The following is a 23962-nucleotide window of genomic DNA, read 5'->3' as shown; positions in this document are numbered from 1 at the left end:
GAGCAACAGTTGCTTCTCCAGGATCCTTGCTGATGTCTTTCCCCTTTGGCACACACCTGAATTGCATTGTCTTATAATTATTGGCATCCTTCGTTTCAAGTACATAATTTAGAAAGTCATTAACAACAGGTGCATGCCCCCATGTCTCTAGCTGCCATCCCGGGACCCAGGGACAGTGGGGGTGTACGTGTTTAAACGGGGGCTGAGGGGCATTCAGGGGTTCATAGGGGGAGGTGCTGTGGTGTGTTTGGGGGTGGAAATTAGAGGTTTGTGCACACAAAAAAATGTTGGGTTATTTTTTTAACCCAACAGCTGGGTTGAGACTGTTGGGTAGTTTAATTGGGTTGTTTTCATTAAGTTGGGTAATCTAAGAACCCAACTTGCCGGGTTATTGTTGTTGGTAGTTGAGTTATTAGCTGTTGGGTTGAATTTCCCATTATACTGTGTTGGGTCATTTGGGACTACCCAACATGTTGGGTCGATGTTCGCGCATGCGCGACAAACAGTACCGTTACCCCACCGGTTGCAGCCGTTTGGCCAGAGTCCTGGGTGAAGGGAAGGAGAAGCCCGAGAATATCTTACCGGAGCGACACTACTTTACACAGCGAGGTTTGTTACATTTTCACTATTGTTTCATGTATATGAATCATATGTATAAAGTTTATTTTAGTAACCGTGTATATTTGTAATATGAACGTCTGTAGCAGTGATTGTTAGCTCTCGGTCATTTGTAGTTAGCGATGGCTTGTGAGAAACGTTTTTTAACGGTTAGCACGCGCCGCATTAGCCAGCTTGAGTTTGCCAGAGATGTAACTTCAGTGGAAGGGGTTTCATCAAAGTTTGTGAAGGAATGGGTTGAAAGAGCTTGAGTTGTTTGTTGCTTTGTCCCTGTAGAGATATTTACCTACTTTCATTTCTCATCATAGGTCGGAATCAACATGGTTGAATACTTGGACCAGGCAAAAACATCAAGATCCTGCCCCTATGTCCTCCTGCTGGACAGCGGGACGCAGTATTCCCAAGCGTTCTCTGTTATCTCGGGGAGGACAAAACACCCCTTTTTTTCTGGAGATATTGTGTTTAGATAGTATAGTTTTTTTGTTCTGAAAAGATTAAGTACCTGTTCCCCTGTTTTTAGATAGAAATTACTTAGTGTTATGATAAGATATATGTGTATTACAATTTAAGATATTTATAAGAAAATATCCAATGTTTTAAAATATTTAATGTTAATAAGTTTGTGGTATTTATTGTGTTAAGTATTCACTGTTCTCTATTTTAATAGAAAATGTTGTTGCTTAAAATATTTTGTGGACTCTAAAGTTTAATAAAAAAAAAAATTGAATTTTTTGTGTCAATATATTTAATCAATATATAATGACCATAATATTTAATTATATTGATTAGAAATTGGCAACCCAAATGATTGGGTAGAAAGAACCCAGCAGTAAAGTCAAATTGACCCTATGGTTGGGTTATTAGAACAACCCAACTGTTGGTTTAGGGAAACCAACCCAACTTGTTGGGTCAAAATAACCCAGCATGTGTTCTGTCCAATATTTAACCAGTGTTGGGTTAAAAAATAACCCATTTTGGGTTGTTTTTAACCCAACATTTTTTAGTGTGTGTGTGTGTGTGTGTGTGTGTATGTGGGGAGGGGGTGGGGGTCACGTGCACTTTTGGGGAGGCCTGTGTGGACTTGGTGGTGGTGGGCCATGGGTCTGGCCTCTCCCACTGCCCCCTCACAGACCTGTTTCCTGGGCACCACCGGGGGCAGACAGAGGGAGGTGGTTGCCCCCATGGGCTGCTGGCCCTAGGGGGGTGCCCAGTCTGCTTAATCTGGGTGGGGTGTGGTAGGCTCTGGGCCCTTCGCTCTGGCCGCCCTGGATAACCGGTACCTGGCGGGATCGGGGGCTGACGATCTTGGTCCACTGGGGCCTGTGCTCCGTCCCCACTCTGGCTGGGGTTGCTGGGGTTCGTGCTCCAGGATTGCTGCTAATTCCCCTGGCCTCTGGGCTGCCCTAGTCTGCCTTTAGCCTCCATAGAAGTGTGGTTGCATTTGCACGATTTTGCTCATCTCTGAGCACTCTGCATGCTGACACAATCACTGAGTTGTCCAGTGGGATTATAAACTAAGAGTTACTTTTATTTTCAGTTTTTTTGCATGTGTTTTTGGTACTTTGGTTGTTGTTGTTGTGATACATGTTTGTTTTTTGTTTTTTATCTATTTATTTTAAGAGGTCCTGATGATTGTCAGCTTTGTTTACCTGTTAAAGCTGTAGGAAATTCTCTGTTGTAGCAGTTGGCTGTCTGTTGGTTAGGTTGGATTAAAGGGTCGTTGCCTTCACATATTTTTATCTTTGTCTCCTCTTTCTTTTTTCTACTTTCCCTTTAACTTCTGTTCACTGTTCTCCTTTTGTCTGTCCCCTCTGATCAGATCCAGCAAGATTATGTAAATTCCGTAATTCAAAATAAATAAATAAGACAAAAAAAAAAATAATAATAATAAGTTTATGAAGAGGAGCCTTATACCCATAAAGCTCCCCTTGGCAAGCAAATTTGTTCCAACAACACAGCAGCCAGACCATCATTCTGCTTCATATGATTCTCGACAAGACAAGTTAAAAAAAAAAAACTATCCCAGAAACACTGTTGCTTACAGTAGGAATACAGTAGGAATACATGTTTTGCTGTGCCTTTCTAATTAACAGCTGTACCCATAGAAATCTGCTTGGTATAATGTGTTGCATATGATACAGCCAAAACCGTTGCCCCATATAAATTATGGTCAGATAAAGCTCTGTAGGTGTAGCTCTGTAATTGTCTTACTTTCACTGACTTCAGTGAGTTTTTTCTTTCCAAATCTTCCTGGATATTCTGTTGTTTAGATATTTGATTGTAATATACATTTGTTCATTTGCATTCATTCCATAAAACATTGAAAAGTATAAGTTATTTTACAGAGGTGCAAGTCATTTTGACTAGGACTGTAAAAGAAATTTGGTTAAGGTGTGGAGAAGATTTAAAGTTAAATTTTTACATATAAGTTAGATTCTGTCTTTCCTATCACCACCCATGTGGGTACCTATGCAGTCAAATAGGTAAAGAGCATTTAATCAAACAGTTTCTCTATGTTTTAGTGGTCTGACATAAACAAAGCACAACACAGTGACTTTAAGAGAACAGATCCACAAAAGCAAAAAGATTGACAAGTGCCCTAATAAATAGCCTGTCCAACATAATTGGTACATATTGGTTGGTGGTGGTAATATTTAATAAAACCACTTTAGTTCCGCTCTGGGTTTAAGTAATTTAAGTCATGTGTCTAAAGGTGAATTTATGGCATTTTTAACCCTATTTGCTCAAAGAAATGGTTGGCATTCACACTGAAGGGACTGAGTGAGAAAGGTTGGCAGAGACAGAGACTGTGTAACACACTTGGAACTGGTAGTTCTCAAATGATGGAAAAAACAAAAAATTGAACTCAGGCACAGCTAATTACTCAATTTAGCCAAGACTAGGAATTGGCGTGATAAGACAGGGTTACTGGCAGAGATGGATGATAGGAACTGGAAAATAAATAAGGATATTTTTATAGCACTAATTGCATAAACAAAATAGTAGATTTGCATGTGGGGTGTATGGGGATTTTTTTTTTTTTTTCTTTTTAGAATTTTAACTAAAACCACTCGCGTTATTGCTTGGGGTTTACATTTTGTAAATTTGGTTATAACCTTAGTCCCACATAAAATTGGTTGTGTATGGCTGTGGCTCTCAGAGTATATTGTTCCAAGCACATCCAGTACCAGCCTGGTCATTGGCTAACAACCATGGCTACATCTACAGTAAAAAGTTATGTTAAACCCTAAATCAACACTGATGTCCAGTATTTGTCAGAACTAAATGTTGTATGATACACTCAAGATACAGGTAAGCATTGGATCAAAGTTGCAGGCCTGGTTGTTCTTCCCTTTTATTCTTTCTCTTCCTCTCATGCTGGGAAGAAGAGCTCTGGCACTCCTTCCATCACAGCAGCTTACTCGTTCAAACGGCAGAGGCACAAAGATAGCCAGACGCAAGCAAACAAACGGCTCTTTGTCCGCAGCACAAACCATATATTATTAGCTCGGGTAAGGTCAAAGTTGATTTAATTTTCTGCTTAGTTCTCATTAAACAGCTATTGCATTATTTAATTTTCCACAATCAAATTTAGGATTAGGGATGGGGAATCGGGGGGGGATGAGGTGGCTAATCAATATATGTCCACCAAAAGCTTTTGAACAGTGCCCTGAAAATTTAGCCCACAAATAAACTTTTTATTGGTAAGATCCTCTGAATGTTTCTGATTTTGCTCTTCTTGTCAGAGATAAAAGATCAATTGATTCAAAGTTTTATCCAGAATAGTTTTCTATTAAATATACTGTATGCTACAGAATATATTTACCCCTACAGTTCTAGGCTTAGGGTATGGTTTCATTGAAATCACAGTGATAAAACATGAACAACACTTTGCACCTGAGTCTAAATACTGAGTATAAATAGTTTTAAAACATAACTAACAGTCAAGTAAAAAAATATAAACAGATATAAACAGATGATCTGATTAAATGTAATGGGATAGGGTGGAAACAACTAGTTAAAAACATTATATATATTGTATGATACACACTGCCACTGTACCAGACATACTATAAAGTATGAAGAAAATTTGTTTTACTGTAGACAGGATCTTATCTTATAGTTAATTTTTAGATATGATAAAAACATATCAAACATTTTCTTTTTTAAATAAAGGCTACAACTCAGTAAAATAGCTGATAACCAGCCAGCAGATACAAACTAACAATCCTCTTATTTGTTCTGATTTGATGAATTCATCCAGAAAAATATTTTTCTGAGAATGATTACAGCTGAACTGCAGACAGCTGAACTTTACACAGCTCCTGATGCTGAATCTTCATGCTTTCACTGTGCAGACACACTGTGGCTATGAGCTGGGATAAGATTCAATCTAGAATTCTTTTACCTGATCACAAGAATGAAAATCTGAAACAAAGAGCCAATTAACAGTGATATTGTACTGCCAGAAATAATTTCCTTTATGTTCTCTTTTCCTTTAACCCTAAACTAAGTCCTAACACGTGTTCTTCACAATCTAAGACTTTGATTCTATTAAATGTCAGCTGGTTGCTGTTGCATACTGTATATTAGAGGGAAGATATAAAGACTGATGAGCTTCCCCAGCTTGAATTTGAGCTTTTTTAATTTAATTTTAACGCATTTGAGCCGCATTTGGACAGAGAATTTTTAAGAATGCAGTTGTAAGAAGAGTCAACCCCGAATTGTTCTATGAACTACCCTTTCCCAGGGGAACTGTTTCATTTTGCATTCGCACATGAGTCAGGGACCGATGTGATGCAACTGCCCGTGACAGTGACGTGCTACTTTAGTGCCACACAACAACAAAACAAAACCCGCGAGAAATAAAGTGAGAAAAAAACAACAACACCATAAGCTAATATATTGTTATGTGTAGCTGCAACAGGAGTTTTTAAAAATGGCGAGGCAACAAAAAGCAGAGATGAATAAGCGGAAATCTGGTAAGGGGCGTAGCTACCAATTGCCACACACCTACGTCATGTGGGTTCCTATGGAACCTTGAAAAGAACCCGCCTCGGAGTAGGAGCAACATGGTTATAGGAAATGAGGGCCGTGATCGCTAGTTTCTATCTGTCCGAATGTGTGGAGAAATGGCCTTATTCCTGTAAAGGTTACAGGAACTTTAAAAAGTTCCTACAGTGGGAAAGCAGCTTTATACTTAAGAAAACATATACTTGCTTGTGTCATCAAAGATTTCTTTGTCCTAGGCTTTAAAGGCCTTTAACATCCTGAGCTACAACTGTTTTGCAATCAATCATGTGCATATTTTTAATAAGACTTCATCGTTATAGTTATAGTTGGAGCTCACTGGGGCTCCTTTTCACTGTCTGCCAAAGTGAGAGATTAAAGGTTGTCTATACTCAAGCTTTCTGACATCATTTGGAGAAGCAACGCCAAACACCAGCCCATCCTGTTCCAGCTCACTGGACAGTGAGGGCCAAGGATGAGGTTTCCCTTTCAGAACTATGACATGGCAGTTAACCCATAATCCTTATCACTGATGCTGACTTCTTAATACAGCATTATGTGAGTAACAACACACTGGAATATAAAGCAACAAAACCAAAATGTGACTAAAAACAAAAAGCAGCTATAAATTAAAATGCAATGATTTTACTTATTAACCAGGATCTGCTAGTCTATAGTTCTGGATTTGTGCCAGTGAACAATCATCCTTCCAAGACTGGACTTTACGGATCATAAAATCCATGTGCTTAATATGTATTAAGATCATTTGGTGGCCAAACAAGACTTTTAATTGTATACATTATTTAATTAATTTACTCTTTTTCTTTATGTTTTGTATGTTAAGCTTTGCCCTGCTTATTTTTGTGCACATTGGAAGTCTGCATGCCCCCTCATTTGAAGTTGCTCTGAAGAATGTGAAGCTAAATTTAAACAATGGTATGACTAAAAATAAAGTAAGAGCTGACATGGAAGTGGGTTCAAACCGGGGGTCAAACATAATGTGGCACACATCCATAAAAGGATGAAAGTGTTACAACTTGGGTGAGGAATTATCCCTTTGCTTTATGAATGTACTACATACATAAACTCATAAGCAAAAAGGAAGAAAGGAAAAACAGATTTTAGATGTTGGCTTGCAAGATCAGATGAGACCAAATGGAAAAATCTTTACTAGTAACTGGTTGTTAGTCGTTGGTAATCTTGCAAGCCTACCAACTAATCTGTCAACAGGATACATAAGAGGCTAAGTTTTACAAGTATGTCTCTGTAAAGCACTGTGCATGCATCGAGAATATATGCATGTGTGCAGAGGATCTACAACCTCTCAGGTGTTCCTGTGAACAGGCTCCTTTTCACTGCTTACAGACAATAATGTGTCCTAACTGATTTAGTGGTAAAAATCTTATTATTCCATTTTGACTAATTACATCTCCTCTGTACCGACTGAAAGGCTGGGCTGAACTGCTTCTGCCTTCTCCTCCCATAAGCTCTCAACTTTCTCAGTTGACTGAAGTTGTTTATATAACATTTGTTAAATTTGTACAAATGAAGTGAAATGAGTCAGTAAGAAAGTTAAAATACTTTTAAATGTTTCAAGGTCAGAATTTGTCTGCAAAAAATGCAATACATATATATATATATATATATATATATATATATATATATATATATATATATATATTGTTTTACTTTACTTTGCTTGCCAATTTCTGAATTGAAGTTGTAAAAAAAAAGTGTTTATCAAACTGCTACTTTAGTATGATTGCAACGCTAGTGGTGAAGCAAAAATATGTACAGCGAGCTTTCTTTAAGTATGATTGCTAATTATTTTCACAGAATTGTTAAACAAACTATTTTCCTAAATTCAATATTTCATCAAGGTAACAAGAACACACTGACTCAACCATCACACACAATTTCACGTGTAATCCAGTTAAAATAGCAGTAATATTTAATTCATATGAGAATCATTAAAAGTGCAGTGGTGCTGTGCCCATTATGCATTCCTTTTCTAGCAGGATAAAACAGTCCTCAGATGTAGGAGATGCACTTTGAAGTGTTGTCTCAGAAGCGGGCCAGCTCTTACAGGAAGTCCCTGATGTTTAAAACATGCTTTGCACAGGGACTAACAAAGGTGAGGACTTGTGGCTTGAGCCAAGATGAGCCAAAAATGGCCAACCAGGAATTTGGATAGATCTGCCAGACTGTACACAAAGAGAACATCAAATAAACAAAAAAACAGACAAATACACACATGGGTAATGGTGGATGGAGACGGGTAAGGCAATGGAGTCTGCAGACATCAACAGGCCTTGATTTATATTGTTATAATAGTACATCAAATAAAAAAAGCACATGTCAAATTCAAATCAGGGCAAAGAATTGTAGAGACAGCAACATAAATACTGTTCAAGTATCTGACTGAGACTTGCACAGATTACTGTACAGACATATAAACACTGGCATTCTGTGTCTAATCGAATCATCTTCCATGAACACGTGCAGGACAAACTGCATTTTAACAGCTGAAAGGAGACTTCCTCTTCAAAAAACATAATCTATGTTGGCCTGATTTAAGTGAATCATTGTGATTCAATTTGTCTTATTACATTCAATGTCCTCAAATTAATTCTGATGTGTTTATTACGGTGTATCAAAAGGTATAAAACCCCCAGTTTCTGTTTGCAATAATCACTGAATCAGCTATGAGAATAAAACTGCAGCTCTCAATCTGTCAAGTCGCAGAAGTTGTTTAGCTCTGACATTTGCTAAATTTCACTTTTTAAAAAGGGATTTACATGTCAGATGAGACTTTTTGTTGTTTTAGTATAGTCCAGAAAGTGTCCGAGCCTACATGTGAATAGACGAGGTAATCATGCGTTCCAGTAGTTTTCCAAAGTCATTTTACCGAAGTAGTTTTTGCCAGAAATAATTCCAGATTTCAAGACAGCTGTGCTAAATACTATGTGCAATCCATTGTTGTCTTTACTACATTTTGTTTTCTAATATGTTTTGTGTCCGTTAAGTTTCCAGTGTAATTAGCACAGAGTTTTTATTGACAATTAAATTGTTAAGGTGGGGTTTCTCGTAAAATGTTGTGTCAATATGATTTTTCAACCATTACCTTCAAAATTGGCTGGTGTTCTCACAGTGAATGTTTCTGAGTTTCAAGAAACATATGGCATAATTGTAGTGTAGCGGTCTAGCGCTACAGTAGATTCTCACAAACTGGCTATTTTGAAAGGGATCAATTTTTTCAGGTTGGTGCATGACGAATATTAATTACCTAGTAACGACATCATTTACTTTCAGGCACTCAGAATTACGAGTCAACTGAAAAGCACCACAAATATTCTGAGCTAACACTGAGCTAACACGTTATGCTAACGTGTTACAAGTTAAACACAACAAATACATGTCGGAGCATCAGATTTATCTGAAATTTCTGAACGGTCTTGTTTTGTTCCTAACCAACCCTACAGTTTTGTAGAGTTCTGATTAATTTATTTATTTATTTAAATCTGCAAAAGAAAACAGGATATTAATGGTCCCTGATAGCCATTCTAGATGGGCCAACTGCAGTTTCATACTAACTACGCAACTACTGGACTACCGTCCTTGTCCCGGCAAAAGAAAACTGTAGCAGTAGGTGGCAATAGGCTTGTTTTTGGATTGTTAGATTAATTAATTTTTTTGGTAAACCTCTACAACAATTAATCTGGTGGCAAATTGGTACTATGTGTAGTAGTGAATCAGAAATCTCTAAAGGTGCTGTACACTAAACTTGCTTCATTTACTTAAACATGATTCATGCTATCCCTTTTTCCTGTTTCTGTGTTGTCAGCAGCTTCTAACTCTTCTTCTGTGTATTGGCTTCCTCTGTTACTTCCGGGTCAAAGACAAGGATGGAAACAGTGGAAAAAGCATTCAGTGCTGGGGCCAGTTTGGACAAAAAAAAAAAAAAAAAAAAAAAAAAAAGGCTGAAATTACTGGACAGTGATTTTAGTTCAACTTCTGAGTAACTTTGACAAAATTGGACCAGCACTTAACATTTCTAAATTTTCTAGTTCCAGCATTTGATAACAAATTTGCATGAACATATTGAATACCTCATTTAGTAAATTTATACATATGCAGAGGTTTCATTGTGTTTCTCTAGCTGAAACTATAACTGTGGTGGTTTAGTGGTGTTCCAAGGGAAGTGAGTGTCATGAAGATAACCTGGCAGAATGTGCTGAGCTGAGCTTGATCTTCTGCAGGCAGGAAAGCGAAGTGATCCACAAGCAGGAACTTACATTCTGTCAACTTATTTCTCTTCTACACACAACCCCCAAACTGCCATCTGTACTTTTGCCTCTGTCAGGCCTTTTTCTGACCAGAAACATGCACACAGGAAACGGCCCGTGCAGCTCCCAAATAAGCTGATGTATCATGCCTTCCTTACTGATATTTCTCCAAAAGCTCAGGAAGGAGGCTGCTGCACCTTTATTCTTCTTCCTCTTCTTGTTCTCATGTCTCGGTTCGAGACACAGCTGTAGCAGATGAGCATTTTTCTTGTTCTGTAAGCTTCTGCAGCTCCTGTGGTGGGGAGACGCTGCCACTCTGGATAGCCATGAGCCGTTGTGTGGTCAAAGTGATCACCTTGACAAAGATCCAACTTCTGCAGGTAGGGGGCATCCACTTACATACAGTAAAGCCAACGGACTTCAAGGCGAATTTAGAAAAGTACATTTGCTTGTATTTGTGTTACATGAAAAAGGGGTTGTCAGCCATGTATAATGAATAACTGAATAGTCACCATGAAATGCAAATTTTTTGATAAGTTCTCTATCCAACTTTTATCTTCCCACATATTTCGCAATCTAGTCTCTGGTTACAGCTATTTACTGGTAGCAGTCTCAGCAAAAATACAGTAAGCATAACTGAGGAGGCTTTTTGTTCCACTTTCATCTTATCTTAGATTCAAGATGAGGAAAAAGATCATTCAACATTTCCACTCTGCATTCTGTCACCGTGATAAAATGGTATAAAGCAAAGTGTTTTTGCAGAAATGAATCCAAACCTCTGACAAAGTTTGTCCACAATTTGTACAGCTACCTAATGTCACCATCACCCAGTGTTTCATAAGTTGTTGGATTTTTCTGAAGTGAAAGAAGAACTTGGGCAAGACTGAAACTGTGTTTGGTAAGAGCTTTTTGACTTGAGGAAAAAGCTGGGAGTTCGTCTGTTAGAATGACTGAGTGCAGCATTTCAGTGTGGATGAGAGAAATACACCTTTTAACTGTGAGGTAAATGACAATTATTAAATGCATTGCAGAGAGAGGGGCTGAAGAAAGCATGCTTTAAGAGAATACATCAAAGCAGATTCTAAGGTTTTGGATAGAGCAGAGCATGGATATAGTTTTCTCTTAAATTTTAACCAAGGCATTGCTGTGATATATTTTTTAACTGCTGTTACTGTTTGTGAGCTTGTTGAATTTGATTAACCCGGTGAATTCAAGCAAAACTCATCTGGGAATGTTCCTGACGAGAGTGGGGAGGAAGTTTGGTTGAGGAGGAAAAGAAATAGAATGGGTAGTAATCTGGATCTTACATCCTTATTTTAGGGATTAAGCATCTGTAATGAGAATAATGACATTAGGAAAGTACTGCAGATTTTCTAATGACTAACAAATTTAGATCGTTTATCTGGACACAGGAAGTAAAACTGCCAATTGATCATATAACACAGAGTAAATTGTGCTAATATACATTCAAGGGTTCCTCTGAAATTAAGCCAGTTGATCAGGAATTTGTGTTAATCAAACAGCAACTTTAACAAAAGAATGCAAAAGCCCCTCCAGCTTACTACACGTTTGCATGTCAGCAGTAACAGTGCTAATTTGTGAAAACAGAGAGTGAACCTGTGACCTCTTCTCAGATACAGCCTCAATTGTTGAGGCAGGTGCTGTTGGCCTTACCGAAAAAGAGAAAAACTGAAAGGTCTCAAAACATGCACAACAATCCCAAACTTGAACCTTGATTGATTAGATTCTTATCTCATTCCTATCCCATGTGTATGGCAGGCAGAGATCAAATTTCACTTCACACATGCACAGGCCCACCATTGTCACGACTGGCCTTGGTGACTGAAGCACCATTACTGCGCAAATCTAATCAGATACCCTTAAGTGGATAACAAGCGTGTCTCCGGCATTTACAGTAGTGAGAGGGCTGAAGTGAAACCAGGACAATCCGCTGTCACACAAAGCAGATGCGATGTGTAGCAGCTCTGGCATCCCTCCTGCTATCCGTAGTGGAAAAAAATGTTGATTGGCTAACAACTGGGATCTTGTTTGGCCAGGAGAAGTCAGATAGGAGCTCTCAGTTACAACTGACAAGTTGAGTATTGTGATGAGCTTGTTCTCAGTTAGGTGGATGAGTAGTGAATTAGGACAGCTAGTCCAGCTGACAAGGAGAATTTAAGAAGCTTGGGTCCGCTGGTACGTTGCAAGCTAAAAGCTAAAAGTTTTGAGTGGCGTACCATTTGACATTTAATCCGTTAAAAAAAGAAAAAAAAAAGTCCTGTTGTTATAAGTCAGCAAACATAATTGTGCTTAGTGGAAAAGATATAATCAGTTTCAACAAATTAATTTGTCAGAAAAACCTTAAAAGAAGAAGAAGGGCCGGATAAAAAGAGAAATCTTTTTTTTTTTAAATGGCAGGTTTCACTTCCTTAGTCAGTTAAATATCATGCAAAGCTTACCGAATCTGATACACCACTAACACTGCTGCTTATCAGAGTTACTTCTGGCTCTGACTGATTAGCTTTGGTCACTCATGGAAAAAAGTGGTCATTGGGTTATTTAAAGTAGAAAAAAAATATAAAGATTAATAAACTAACTACTAATAAATGACAAAAATAACTCTGATCACTGCTTAAATTACAAATATCATCCTTGCTCTCCAAAATACCTTCCAAGCCATTAACTAATAGAATTACAATAGTGAACTTATTTGTGAGAACCAAGCAAGGAAGAAAACTGGCCATTTAAGGTGAGATGTTCTGTCTGAAAATAGCTCTCCTTTAATAACAAAGACCTCAAAATAACTTTATTGCACTTATTTTACCTGAAACTGATAAAATGCTTCACTGTCTGCAAATAAAACAATGAATGAATGAAATGCCTTGGTTAAAAATGGCATTAGAGGAGTTATTTAAAACCCTCATTGGGGAACAAGGGTCAATTGTGCTACACAACCCCTGAAGCGGACGGCAGAGGACTTTGGGAGATGACCGTTGATTGGTCAGCCAAACAGAAAGGGGCGGTCCAGATGAATTAGTGATAGACACTAAAGGCAGATATCCTGCAGTGATCAAACCCTGGATGATCTAACAGTCTGCTGTTTGAAGTGATTATCATGCTACGCAACATAAAGGCTTACGCCCAGCTGTGGGCCTAATTAGTTCACTTAGGGGCCTTTATAAAACACTGGTAGGAGCCTGGAAGGGACAGACACTCACTGAGAAGTCAGCAGCTTAACGGGACGTCAGCAGCAGATCTGGATCCCTAAAATTGACCTGCTGCTAAACGCGAATAAACCAAACCGAAGATTACCAGCTTTTCTGAGAATGCCACACTTAAGTGACTGCAGTTACTACAAAATGCGGGATGCAACCAGAGCTTCAAAAGTAAGGAAATCAAAGTTATATAATAAATAATTTCTTTGTGTTTTCATGTTTTATTAAGTTTTCTTTAATGCATTGTAAGATTACTGATAAAGGTACAAAGGAAAATTACTTTGTTTTCAAACTTCAGCTCAGGTCTCAGGAAAATACTCTAACCTACACCTAAAATATCTTTTTTTAGTAAAAAGCTAGCACAAAAACCATTGGATGAGATGTTTTTTTACAAGAAAAACAAAAGAAAACAAAAGAAAACAAAACAAAACCTTGAGAATGAATGCACCAAACAACATGTGCGCCAACTTACACTATCAAAAAACAATGCCAAGCCTGAAAGTTTACTGTACCTCAGTGACTAATATTAGGACATTTATATACATGTGTTGAAACTGATAATTTTGCAGCTCCTATGAGCACACTTTGAGTCAGCCCTGTATCAGCAGACGAGAAACCATGTGCAATCGCCTACATACTGATCTAATTTTCTCTTAAGATGACTATGTCAACTAAAAATTCATTTTCTTTTCTCTGCAGGTACAAAGCCACCTAGAAAACTCCAAGTTCCACCTCCATCAAAGCCAGAATCAACCGGTGAAGCAGTACCTGACGCTGGGCTCCAAACTGGCCTCTTCTGCTGGATCAGGCCACTCCGTGCCACATCCACACACCCCTGGCCAGCCGCTTGCCACGGTGCCAATCATGAGGAACGGACACATGCCTCCTGTCAGCGACAGCAGCAACCCCAACAGCCCTGTTACCCTGCTCACCATGGCCAATCATGACAGCGAGGTAGGTGGAAAAAGAAAGAAAATGAATGATAAATATATGGAACTGAAAATGAGAGAGTTCGAAATGTGCCTGAGTCACATCGCAACAAAAATTCTGAGCCACAGCCTTGGTCACATACTGATAAACTGTGGGTCATGATTTTCAAAGATTTCACAACATCCTTGAAGCATTTCCCGTCAACATTCTGAATTCCTGCTAAAATATCTTCTCCTGTTGATTTTTGAGATCTGCTGTATTTCTTAATGCTTTCCAATCAAGAGCAATATATCACTGCAGGCACTTTGTTGGGATGGATAGTTAACATACAGATACTTCAGAAGCACCAAGGACTTAATTCATATCTGGACTGGCTTTGAATCTTTAAGCAGAAAGTAACTTATCATCTAAACAAAGTGGTGCTGCTATTGATCGCCCTCTCTCTCTGATGTGCTCATCAATAACTTCAGACATGCAGTCTCTGATGAGAGAACTCTTTCAATGGAGGAAACTAGTTTAGTAACAGATGCATGTTTTTCCCGCCATCAGTGCTAATAAAACCACTGAGCGTGGCTGTGAAGAACTTTTCTGTTATTGGATTAATCTGTCAACAGTTCCTCCCTGTTTTCATGGCTAGTATGGTTTGAATGTTGCGATCTCAAAAGACTTGGACAGTATACAAACATCATGGATCTGTCCTTGAGTACACTGAAATTACTGTTTTCTTTTAGTTTCCAATGGATGAAGTTATTGATGACCTAATTAGTCTTGAATCCGGTTTCAATGATGGAGGCTTGGATTGCATGGAGCCTAACATCATAATGCAAAACAATGTAAGTATGAATCACATTAAGTCTTGCTTTAACGGCTACATTTTAACTCTGCATTAAATCCATCAGATTATCCACACTTTTGCATGTCTTTTGCAATGCTTTCTGAATCACCCCGCTTTTGTTTGTTGAGCACCTCAAGGCAGACGTGGTTAGGTATATGTCACTTTTATCAACTGATATCTCTCTTTTAAAGATTAATAGAGGCTTGAAAGTGTTCTTCATCCACCCAAACATTCAGTTGCCGGCTTGACTAGCTTGGGAAAAAGGGGACCTGCCTCACTTTGAGGTCAGCTTAAGCCAAGAGCCGAGTCAAAGTTCACTCAGGCTTAGCAACATTTGTCACATCACTAAAGATGTTTAACAAAGTAGATTAAGTTTTTATAAAAATGAAGGACAATGTCTCATTGAAGTCCACCCCTGTCAAGAGAGCTAATGAGAAAACATTGCAAACTATCAGAAGGATTCATGGTCAGGAAGCAGTTAAAAGATCTGTTTGGTTGGAGAATATGGCCCCATCTGTTGCAAATGCAGAGTTTCTGATATGCACGTAGATACAAAATTATCCTCCATGCAGATAAAGTGAAACAGAGTAAAACACAGCAGATAGTGTGACAGAAAAGGAATGAGCTAGGGAGGAAGAGATAAGGAGCAGAGTCGGAGGAGGAATGGAAGAATCAGTAGACTTCCAAAGAAGACAGAAGCGCAACTGAAGAGAGAAGAGTGAGAGATTTGGTTGGAAGGAGTTACTGAGCCGTTGGATTGGCCTAATGCATGTACTCCCCATGGGCTTGTTCAGAAATGATACCATGCTTAAATGGATCAATTCATCCTAATTAGTCATACAATACGATGCATCACATTGTTTCGCCCTGTCAACACATTTAGGAATGCAGACAGGGAAGGGATTGAAATGATTACAGTAGAAGCAGAAAGAGAATTGTTGCAATCCTTCGTTTTCATGTGCATGTTTGCCTCCTCCCTTTTCTCTCCTTTTTCTATTCTCTAATATTGGTAGTTGTTTCTACTCCTCTTTCCTCACTTGCAAGGCAAGGCAAGTTTATTTGTATAGCACATTTCATGTACAAGACAATTCAAAGTGCTTTACATGAAAGATTTAAAGCATTATACCGGGGTGCAGAAAGCACTAAAAAGTTGGAAAAAAAACAAAAACAAATTTAAAACACACATTCCATCCCATCTCTTGACTTGACATGCAGTCTTATCCCATTCACCACTCCGGTAGTAACATTTGACACACATGTCATGGATAAAATTGGCTGTGCGCATCATGGAATGGTGACTTCTGTAGGATTTTTTTCCCATAAATACACAAATGCGAATTAGACACACATGTGTGTCAGCACGCTATATCTTGACGCTCCCTGATCTGTGAAAAGGCGTTATTATGGCAGGGGCGAGGCATGCTTTCCCAGACAAGAAGAGACCCATAGGAAAACAGTTTTGCCTCTGTTCAGGCGGTTGACCTAGCTAGCCTTTTCATCTAATGGGATGCTGTTTTTAAACACAGAGTGCATCAGTGTTTCAACTGAGAGGGTTTTGAAAATGGTGCCTTTTGTGGATCAAGGCAAAGCATTTGGTAAAATCAACCCGTAGAAAGCAGCAAGTCTGGGTTGGAGGTCAGCACCAAGGACTGTCTAATAAGGTTACAGTTAGCTTCCATTCTTGTTAAGTTGTTTTACTCTTTGTCATGCAAGGCAAGCAAGTAATCACAAACATGGCAACAACTCGGGGGGGTCACAGCACAGTTTGTCCTGCCCTGCTGTGGCAGATGAGAGACTACAGCCCCCTGTTGGGAAGTCCAGTCAAAGGCCTGGGGGCTCTGATTATTCTACTCACCTCTTGTCATTTTTGTCAATGCTCCACAAAGCCACACAGCAGCTAAAAACAACTATTTACTTTGTAGTTTTTGTCTAAGTGTGAAAATCACGTGCTTCTTTGAAATATAAATGTGCTTCCCCTTCGTTTGACCCTTCCCCCTTTCTCTGTCTGTCCCCTCTTTCCTCCTTGTAGGTGTCCCTCAGTAGCAGCATGCTGGACGTCTATGGGGGTGAACAAGGTATGAACCCCCCTAATGGTGGAATGAGCCCCACATCTAATCCCACAAAGCTCACTGTAAAAAGGGAATACACAGGTATGAACTCATACCATAGTATTGAGCAAACAACTAATTAGTTAAAAAAAAAAAAGTTAAGGTTCTCTTTGTTATTTGGAGAATTAAAACTCAAAAACATACAAAAAGTAGAACAAAAGAGGTGTTTCCTTTATGCTCTGATGCTTTGATGGAGGAAGAGAAACTTGTTAACTAAAACAGGCAACGTGCTGGCAAACCATTTGAGCTAAATTCAGTTGTGTGTGTCAGGCAAAAAAAGCGCATGATTATTTCTGTCTGGTATTTGACAATGTCCTGCTTGTCACAGAGTTTCTTAATTAGCTTCAGAAATGTGTAGGCTTTTTCACCACAAACTCAGCATGCCCTTTAGACATTTCTTATTAATCCTAAGGATAAAGCTAAAAAACTCTAATTGACTTAGGAAATAGAAAGGATGCCTGAAGAATCCTTCACTCTCAATGGGCAAATAAGTAAATTACCATCCGTTTCATTTAAGTGTGGGCAGAGAGAACAATGGGCTGTTACACAGACCTTAAATTGTCTTGATTGAATCAACAGAGACAAATTGGGAAATCCAATCTCAGGTCCCTAACTATGTAATTTGCAAGAATGTGAATACAAATATGGATGCACTGGCATTTTTGTCCCTCTCCAGGACAGATTAGTGAATTTGCTAAAATGTCTTAATTGCAGAATAAGTAGTCTAAAAGTGGTCACTTTATTTTTTCTTTTACAATGAGCTTCAGACATGCCAGAGGGGATAAACTGGGCTCTGTGTGCGCGTGTGTGTGTGTGTGTGTGTGTAAGGAGGTCAGGCTTGTGTCTGCAGTGCAGACCAAAGCACAGAAGCTTTACACTGTGACCCTGACTCTGAACTCCCTCAAAACAACTGATTGTGTGTCTACTGACTAGACCCTCTGTGTAGTTTTGTGTTCGTTGTCTTTCAGTTTCTAAATCAGTGTGCATTGCTAATCCATTTGCTCTCCTTTGTGATTTATTTTTTGACAGAGCATGACACCAGGGTGATGGCCAAAGAGAGGCAGAAGAAAGACAACCATAATCTGAGTAAGTGTTCCTTTGCTGGCTTTTAACTCATTAGTTGGGAATGAGCAATAGCTTTGCACGTCATCTGACAATACTCTAATCAACTCTTGTTTTTTATTTCTTGCTCTGCTTAGTTGAAAGAAGGCGAAGATACAACATTAACTACAGAATTAAGGAGCTTGGGACTCTCATACCAAAGTCGAACGACCCGTAAGTTGCAAAATCTTGAATATATTGACTGAAACAATGCCCCCGTTTCACTTTTTTATCACCTAAACGATTCCAAGAGCTCATGTAGAGGGAGAATCTTATTAAATTCTCTTTAACACTTTACATGTTGCTCATTGAATTCAAATGGCTACTCAAGCACATTTCAGTCAAGTTTCAAGGGCTGCACTTAAACTTCCGTTACAGTCTGCCCACTTAGAGATGTACGTCTCCTCGTCGGGTCCCGGCAGTTCAGCTCAAAGCATGAATGATGAGGAAAGGGTCAAATGCATAGAAGAGGGCCACGCCATTTGAATCGAAGTTTGAAGCACAATTGGAACACAGAGACGGAGCGTAGAACACCGTCCATCTATTCGCAGTTGAACTTTGCTTCGAATTTAAATGGAAGGTTAGCGTTGTCACTGTGCCATTAACACAGGATAAAAGAGATTATTGGCGCTGATCAAACCGTGTGGAAAAGGACAATTTTACTGCAGGTCCCTTGTCCTTTTTAAGAAAAAAAAAGTAATAATACCTGCAAAAGAATGACTTGCACTCTAGCACCTTAAGTCCAAAGCTCCATTTTTCTCCGTGCCTTCCTACTTAGCTCATTTTCCCTCACCTATTTTTACTCGAGGATTAATTTTACTGAACAAGGAGGTACAAGAATGGACTTTCCACATAGCTACTTAACTATTCTATTAAAATCCCCATTCTATGTCCCTGTGTAATGTCCAAGGATGAATAATTGCCCCATGTAAGTCTCCATTTCTTATTCATATCATAAAAAGGGGTAAAAAAAAACCTATGTTAAAACTTTTCCCTATTCCCCCCCTTTTTTTTATTGCAAAGGATATTCTGCTACATCAGGGGGTTGTGTGTAAAAGGTTATACTGTACATCTGTCCTATCTGCAGTGACATGAGGTGGAACAAAGGCACCATACTTAAGGCCTCGGTGGAGTACATAAGGTGGCTGCAGAAGGAGCAGCAGCACGCTCGGGAGCTGGAAAGCCGTCAGAAGAAGTTGGAGCAAGCCAACAGGAGGCTGCTGCTGAGGATCCAGGTAATAAAATCTAACAGTCATTATGTGTTTAGTGTGCTTTGGTTGTAAAAACGGCGATGAAACACATGGTTGAAGCAATAACTTGCAGTAACTCTCAGAGGGAATTAGAAAAGAGAGGAAATTTTAAGACAATCTGAGCTGCCGATCAGCTATACGGACTTTTTGACTGTAATGCTTCCAGGCTATTCCTGTTGAGTTAACTGAGACGCACCCCCCTCATCACTGTTATTTGTAAAAAGTCATTCCACTTTGTAAATCTCATCTCACATAAGTCAGAGCTAATTCACTTATGAATAAAATAAAAGACAGCAACAGTTTAGGCATGTTGAAAGACACGTATTGGCACATGTATGTTTATATGCAAACGAAGATCATGGCATTTCTGAGTTTGCTTCAGTGATGGGAAGAATACAAAGTCACCTTAAAAGAAAAAAAGAAAACAAAAACTCAGGAAACAATGACTACTAATGATGATAAAGGATTGATAACAAAAGGTCAAAACAGGGCTTTGCGATGACACTCAAAGGTGATAAGCATCAATTGTGTGGGAGAGAAACATCTATACATCCCTACCTGACCTCAGTATGTGGAGGAGATGTAAAAATAAAAAAAACAAGGTGTGGTGGTGATTGTGTCAAAGCTACTCCCTGTTTAATTATCATGTGTGTAAAAAGACTAGATAAAACTAATTCCTGCTCTTTTTGCAGGAGCTTGAGATCCAGGCGCGAGCACATGGACTCCCAAACATGGCCACTGCCTTGGGGACAGTCGAGTTATCTTCCCACCTTCTCAAACAGCAGCAGCAGCAGCAACAACAACAACAACAACAGCAGCAGCAGCAGCAGCAGCAGCAATCTCCTCCCCAGGCCCCGCAACCGCAGCAGCCGCCCCTCTACCAGGAGGACCCAAACAGCGACTACCTCCAGAGGATAGCCGTGGTGACCGGTGTGCCGCCCATTGCTGCTGTCAGTGGGCCACAGGATCACATCCCTGGCGCAGATGCTTGCACCACGTTCTCCGACCCACTGTCCCACTTTACAGACTTCTTCACCGCCACGCTAAAGGAAGAGCACCAGCTAGACGAGATCCTAATGGATGACCCGCTGTCGCCGTTTGGCACTGACCCACTCCTCTCAGCTGGCTCCCCTGAAGGTGCATCCAAGGACAGCAGCCGCAGGAGCAGCTTCAGCTCCGCCGAGGGCGACGACCTATAAGGGTGCCCGCTTCGGCAGCATGCTGCTGTGATCACTTCATGACTGCACAGCTGTAAACCCCAGCTGTAAAGGGCATACACAGAGCCAACTGATGGACCTGGGCATGCAGTTGTGATCCCTGTCAGGGTTGCAAGTAATTTAAATGACAGTACTTGATAAAACCCTTCAAAGTCCCACTTCTTTATAAAAAGCTCCACTGTCCCAGAAGCCGACATGTTTTAAAGTTTGGCGGGACCAGAGACATACCATGACCACTCCCGCTTTTTTAAACTTTATTATAGACAATTATTGCCTTTCTCTGCCTCCCAGACAGAGCAGAAGCAGACTTGTAAGAAAAAGGGAGACATTTATCACATGATTTTACCTGCTGTATTTTAAGTCAACACTGTGGTGGCTATACAACATAACTAAAAATGTGCTCAAACTCTCCCCCTTTCCCCCTTTTTTTAATAAAAATATTTCTACTTCACAAAAGGATTTTAACAAGACATATGCATTATATGAGGGGCCTCTTTTAAACTCCCAGTTTTGTTTGAAAAGAGAACTAATGTACTCACCTCAGTGCCTAACATGTCCGTGGCCTTGTCTGTCTTTTAAATGTTTTTGTTTGAGAGTTTTTGTATTTATATATGTTTTAATCCATGTATTCATAAAAAGATATTGATATATATATTACTATCTAACACGCTACCTTTTTTATTCTTAGTAGGGGTGGGAAAAATGTAATAATAAACCCCTTTTTTTTGACATTGCCTGCAATATATTTTGTTGTCATCTTTAACAAAAAAGCTCCATCTTCCTGATGTAGCCACCATCCTTAATAAAGCACTTTAGTGAATCATCAGGCACAAATCAGTAACAGGTAACATGAACAGAAACAAATCCAAACTCCACACAAAACACATGCATTCGCATGAAAGGCAGAATCGTGAGCCACTTATTCAAACGTAAAATGAGTGTGGTGTCCAAAGAGTGAGCAAAGCTAAAGAAGTTGGATGGCAAAAGGTGAAGAACTGGCTCACAAGGTGGCTGATTGGAAGTGAGTGGCACAAAGAAAAAGAGAGGAGGGAAATTGGATAATAAAGACAAGTAGAGGAGGAGTGATAATTCTGATGAGTCTACTGTGAGCTGATGAGCTCTTGAGGATGAATAATGGAAACAGTTGGGGAGTAGCTTTGAGTGCTGTTAGCAGCAAGCTAAGAAAGTTTCCTTTGAGGAAAGTAGGATGATATGTGTCTCTCCATTCTGTGGGAAAATGATCATGAATGATCTTTATTAGTAACAAAGTTAGTTGGCATAGTAAAGAAAAAAAAAAAGATTTAAATCTAATTATACAATTTGAAAACTACAACTCTGTCTAGTTATGATTTATAAAATGAGCCATTATCATCATGTAGCAGAGAAGTCTAAAAACAACACACACGTTCTTACTGAATGAATTTCTCATCAAAGCCTTTCTGATTGAATGTTTCAGACTGTTATTAGTGTGTGTTTCTCTGAAATCGACACAGTCTTCGCTTGCATCTCCTCTTCAGCTGCAAATGAAGCTATCAATAATTATGAAGTATAGCCACTCCAACTACAAAGTGGGGTGTGATGTTTATCAGTAATTGGCCAAAGCAGTTAGGGAAGGTTAATATAGATTTTTATCATGAAAAAAAAAGTCAAGTATCTAATGTAGAATCTACATGGTTGGCAAACAAATCTCAAAAGATTTCATTTAAATTTTGATTTTCAATATTTTTTTTTTATAGCCTTCTTTCTTGTAGTGCTAAACTTTGGGAAACACACAGATCAAATTGGCTTGGCAAATGAAATGATGAAAGCTAAACACCAGAGCCGTGCAAGAAGAACCTTTTACCTTAATGAAAGTATTGATAGAACAGAAAACAGGAAAAAAAAAAAAAAAAAAACTCACCCATTCACTCATCAGTGACCAAAAGTCAGATTATCTTCCCAGCCAACTCAGTTTACCCATATCAAAAGTTATCATGGGTAAAGTTCAAGGCCCATTATGCACAGCCTTCAAACGGAAATGTGGGCTGGCATGAGGCAACAGTGACATCAGAAGCTATTTTTTTATTTGTAACATCACAGTTCATCAACTAATGTGTCTGCATCAGACCGAGAAAGCGGAAGCATGACGCAGTCTATTTGTTAAAGAAATGAGCCATATATGTTGAGAGAAGCCTGTAAATTCAAACATGTAAAAGAAATTTGGAAAAAACGTGTAACCATACAAGCTCCCCAACCTTCTCACTTCCTCTGGCTGCTGAAAAAATCTCCCTGTTAGGAAACAGATGGTATTTTAACTTCTTACGTTGTTTGTCGAAAAATGTTCTTCTTGTAAAATAATCTTTCCACTCCATACACAGGAACATGCTCTCCTTCAACTAGTTACTGCATTCCCAATACAAAAAAGATTATTATAATAGAGGGAAAAAGGGCTGCTGCTGTATCCTATTTTCAACAGCAGGTGGCAGCAATGAGCTGTGTTTATTACCACACTGTACTGTAATGAAAACAAACCTAAAGAAAAGCCGAATAACAAACCAGATTATTTAAAAGAGCACATAAAATCAAATTAATTTCAGTACAATGCACTGTTGGTAAACAAAACTTTCACATACACAACACTGGCTTGGCAAAAGCCAGCAATACTTGTAAATTGACAAATCTAAAGAAGGCAAGTGATGTCGTGAACCTCACAGCGGAGTCGTTCTGTCACCAAAACAACGTTGTCAGACCTCCTGCCACCCACCAACACTGACACCACCACTGAGCAGGAGAAGCTGTCACCTGTGCAGATGCCACGGCTGCCAGCTCACTACAATGAACTCACCTGTCGAGCCTGCCATTGGCAACTCTTAATAACCTCCACGCTGAGGTGACTAACTTTGGAAAACACACACACATACACACAACCACACACATATGCACAGGGTCTCCGCACACTCACGAATACAAACAAGGCTAATCAAATGTGCTTGTGTGCAACCACAAATGTGCACACGCAAGCAGAAAACTCAAATCTGTGCACGCACAGGTGAGTGTGTCTCATTGCACTCCATTGCCACATATATAAACGAGGAAGAGGGAAAAAACCCCTCATCAGGATCTGGACTGTGACAAGACTTGTGCACAAATTAGGTGAAATTTGAGTGGGAATAACAATATGACAGCCGGCAGAGAGGCACCAAACATCAAGTGTCATATCTATTTTCAGCTGTGACTCAGAGCTGTGGGACAAACAACACCATGCTGCTTCTCAATCAAGTCAGCCCCGTCTGCTGGAAATGTGGCAAACTAGGCCCGGGATGAGCTTTTTCCTTCAGGAGAAATAACAAATGATCTGAGACGGCGGTCAAAGTTAAAGGTGAAGTTGTAAAACTTAGCCAGAGTCTGGTCCT

At 39.3% G+C, this 23962-nt stretch overlaps 1 protein-coding gene across 8 annotated transcripts in view; it reads left to right on the top strand.

Annotated features, from left to right (window-relative positions):
• The window catches only part of tfec (transcription factor EC), a 46944-nt gene extending 25643 nt beyond the window's left edge, over positions 1-21301 (top strand). The window contains exons 1-8 of one of the 8 annotated variants that reach the window (XM_041977504.1): positions 10145-10294; positions 13829-14083; positions 14791-14892; positions 16924-17044; positions 18032-18088; positions 18202-18277; positions 19191-19338; positions 20046-21301. In XM_041977504.1, the coding sequence (XP_041833438.1) occupies positions 10241-10294; positions 13829-14083; positions 14791-14892; positions 16924-17044; positions 18032-18088; positions 18202-18277; positions 19191-19338; positions 20046-20552 (1320 nt within the window). In that variant the 5' untranslated portion in view covers positions 10145-10240 and the 3' untranslated portion in view covers positions 20553-21301. The other 7 variants (XM_041977507.1, XM_041977506.1, XM_041977503.1 and 4 more) reach the window with 7 other exon arrangements.
• Positions 21302-23962: the final 2661 nt, after the last annotated feature.

This window comes from Melanotaenia boesemani, chromosome 23 (assembly GCF_017639745.1).
Source record: "Melanotaenia boesemani isolate fMelBoe1 chromosome 23, fMelBoe1.pri, whole genome shotgun sequence".
Taxonomy (NCBI): Eukaryota; Metazoa; Chordata; class Actinopteri; order Atheriniformes; family Melanotaeniidae; genus Melanotaenia; species Melanotaenia boesemani.
The sequence above is the reverse complement of the archived record's forward strand: the minus strand, read 5'-3'. Positions and strand labels throughout refer to the sequence as shown.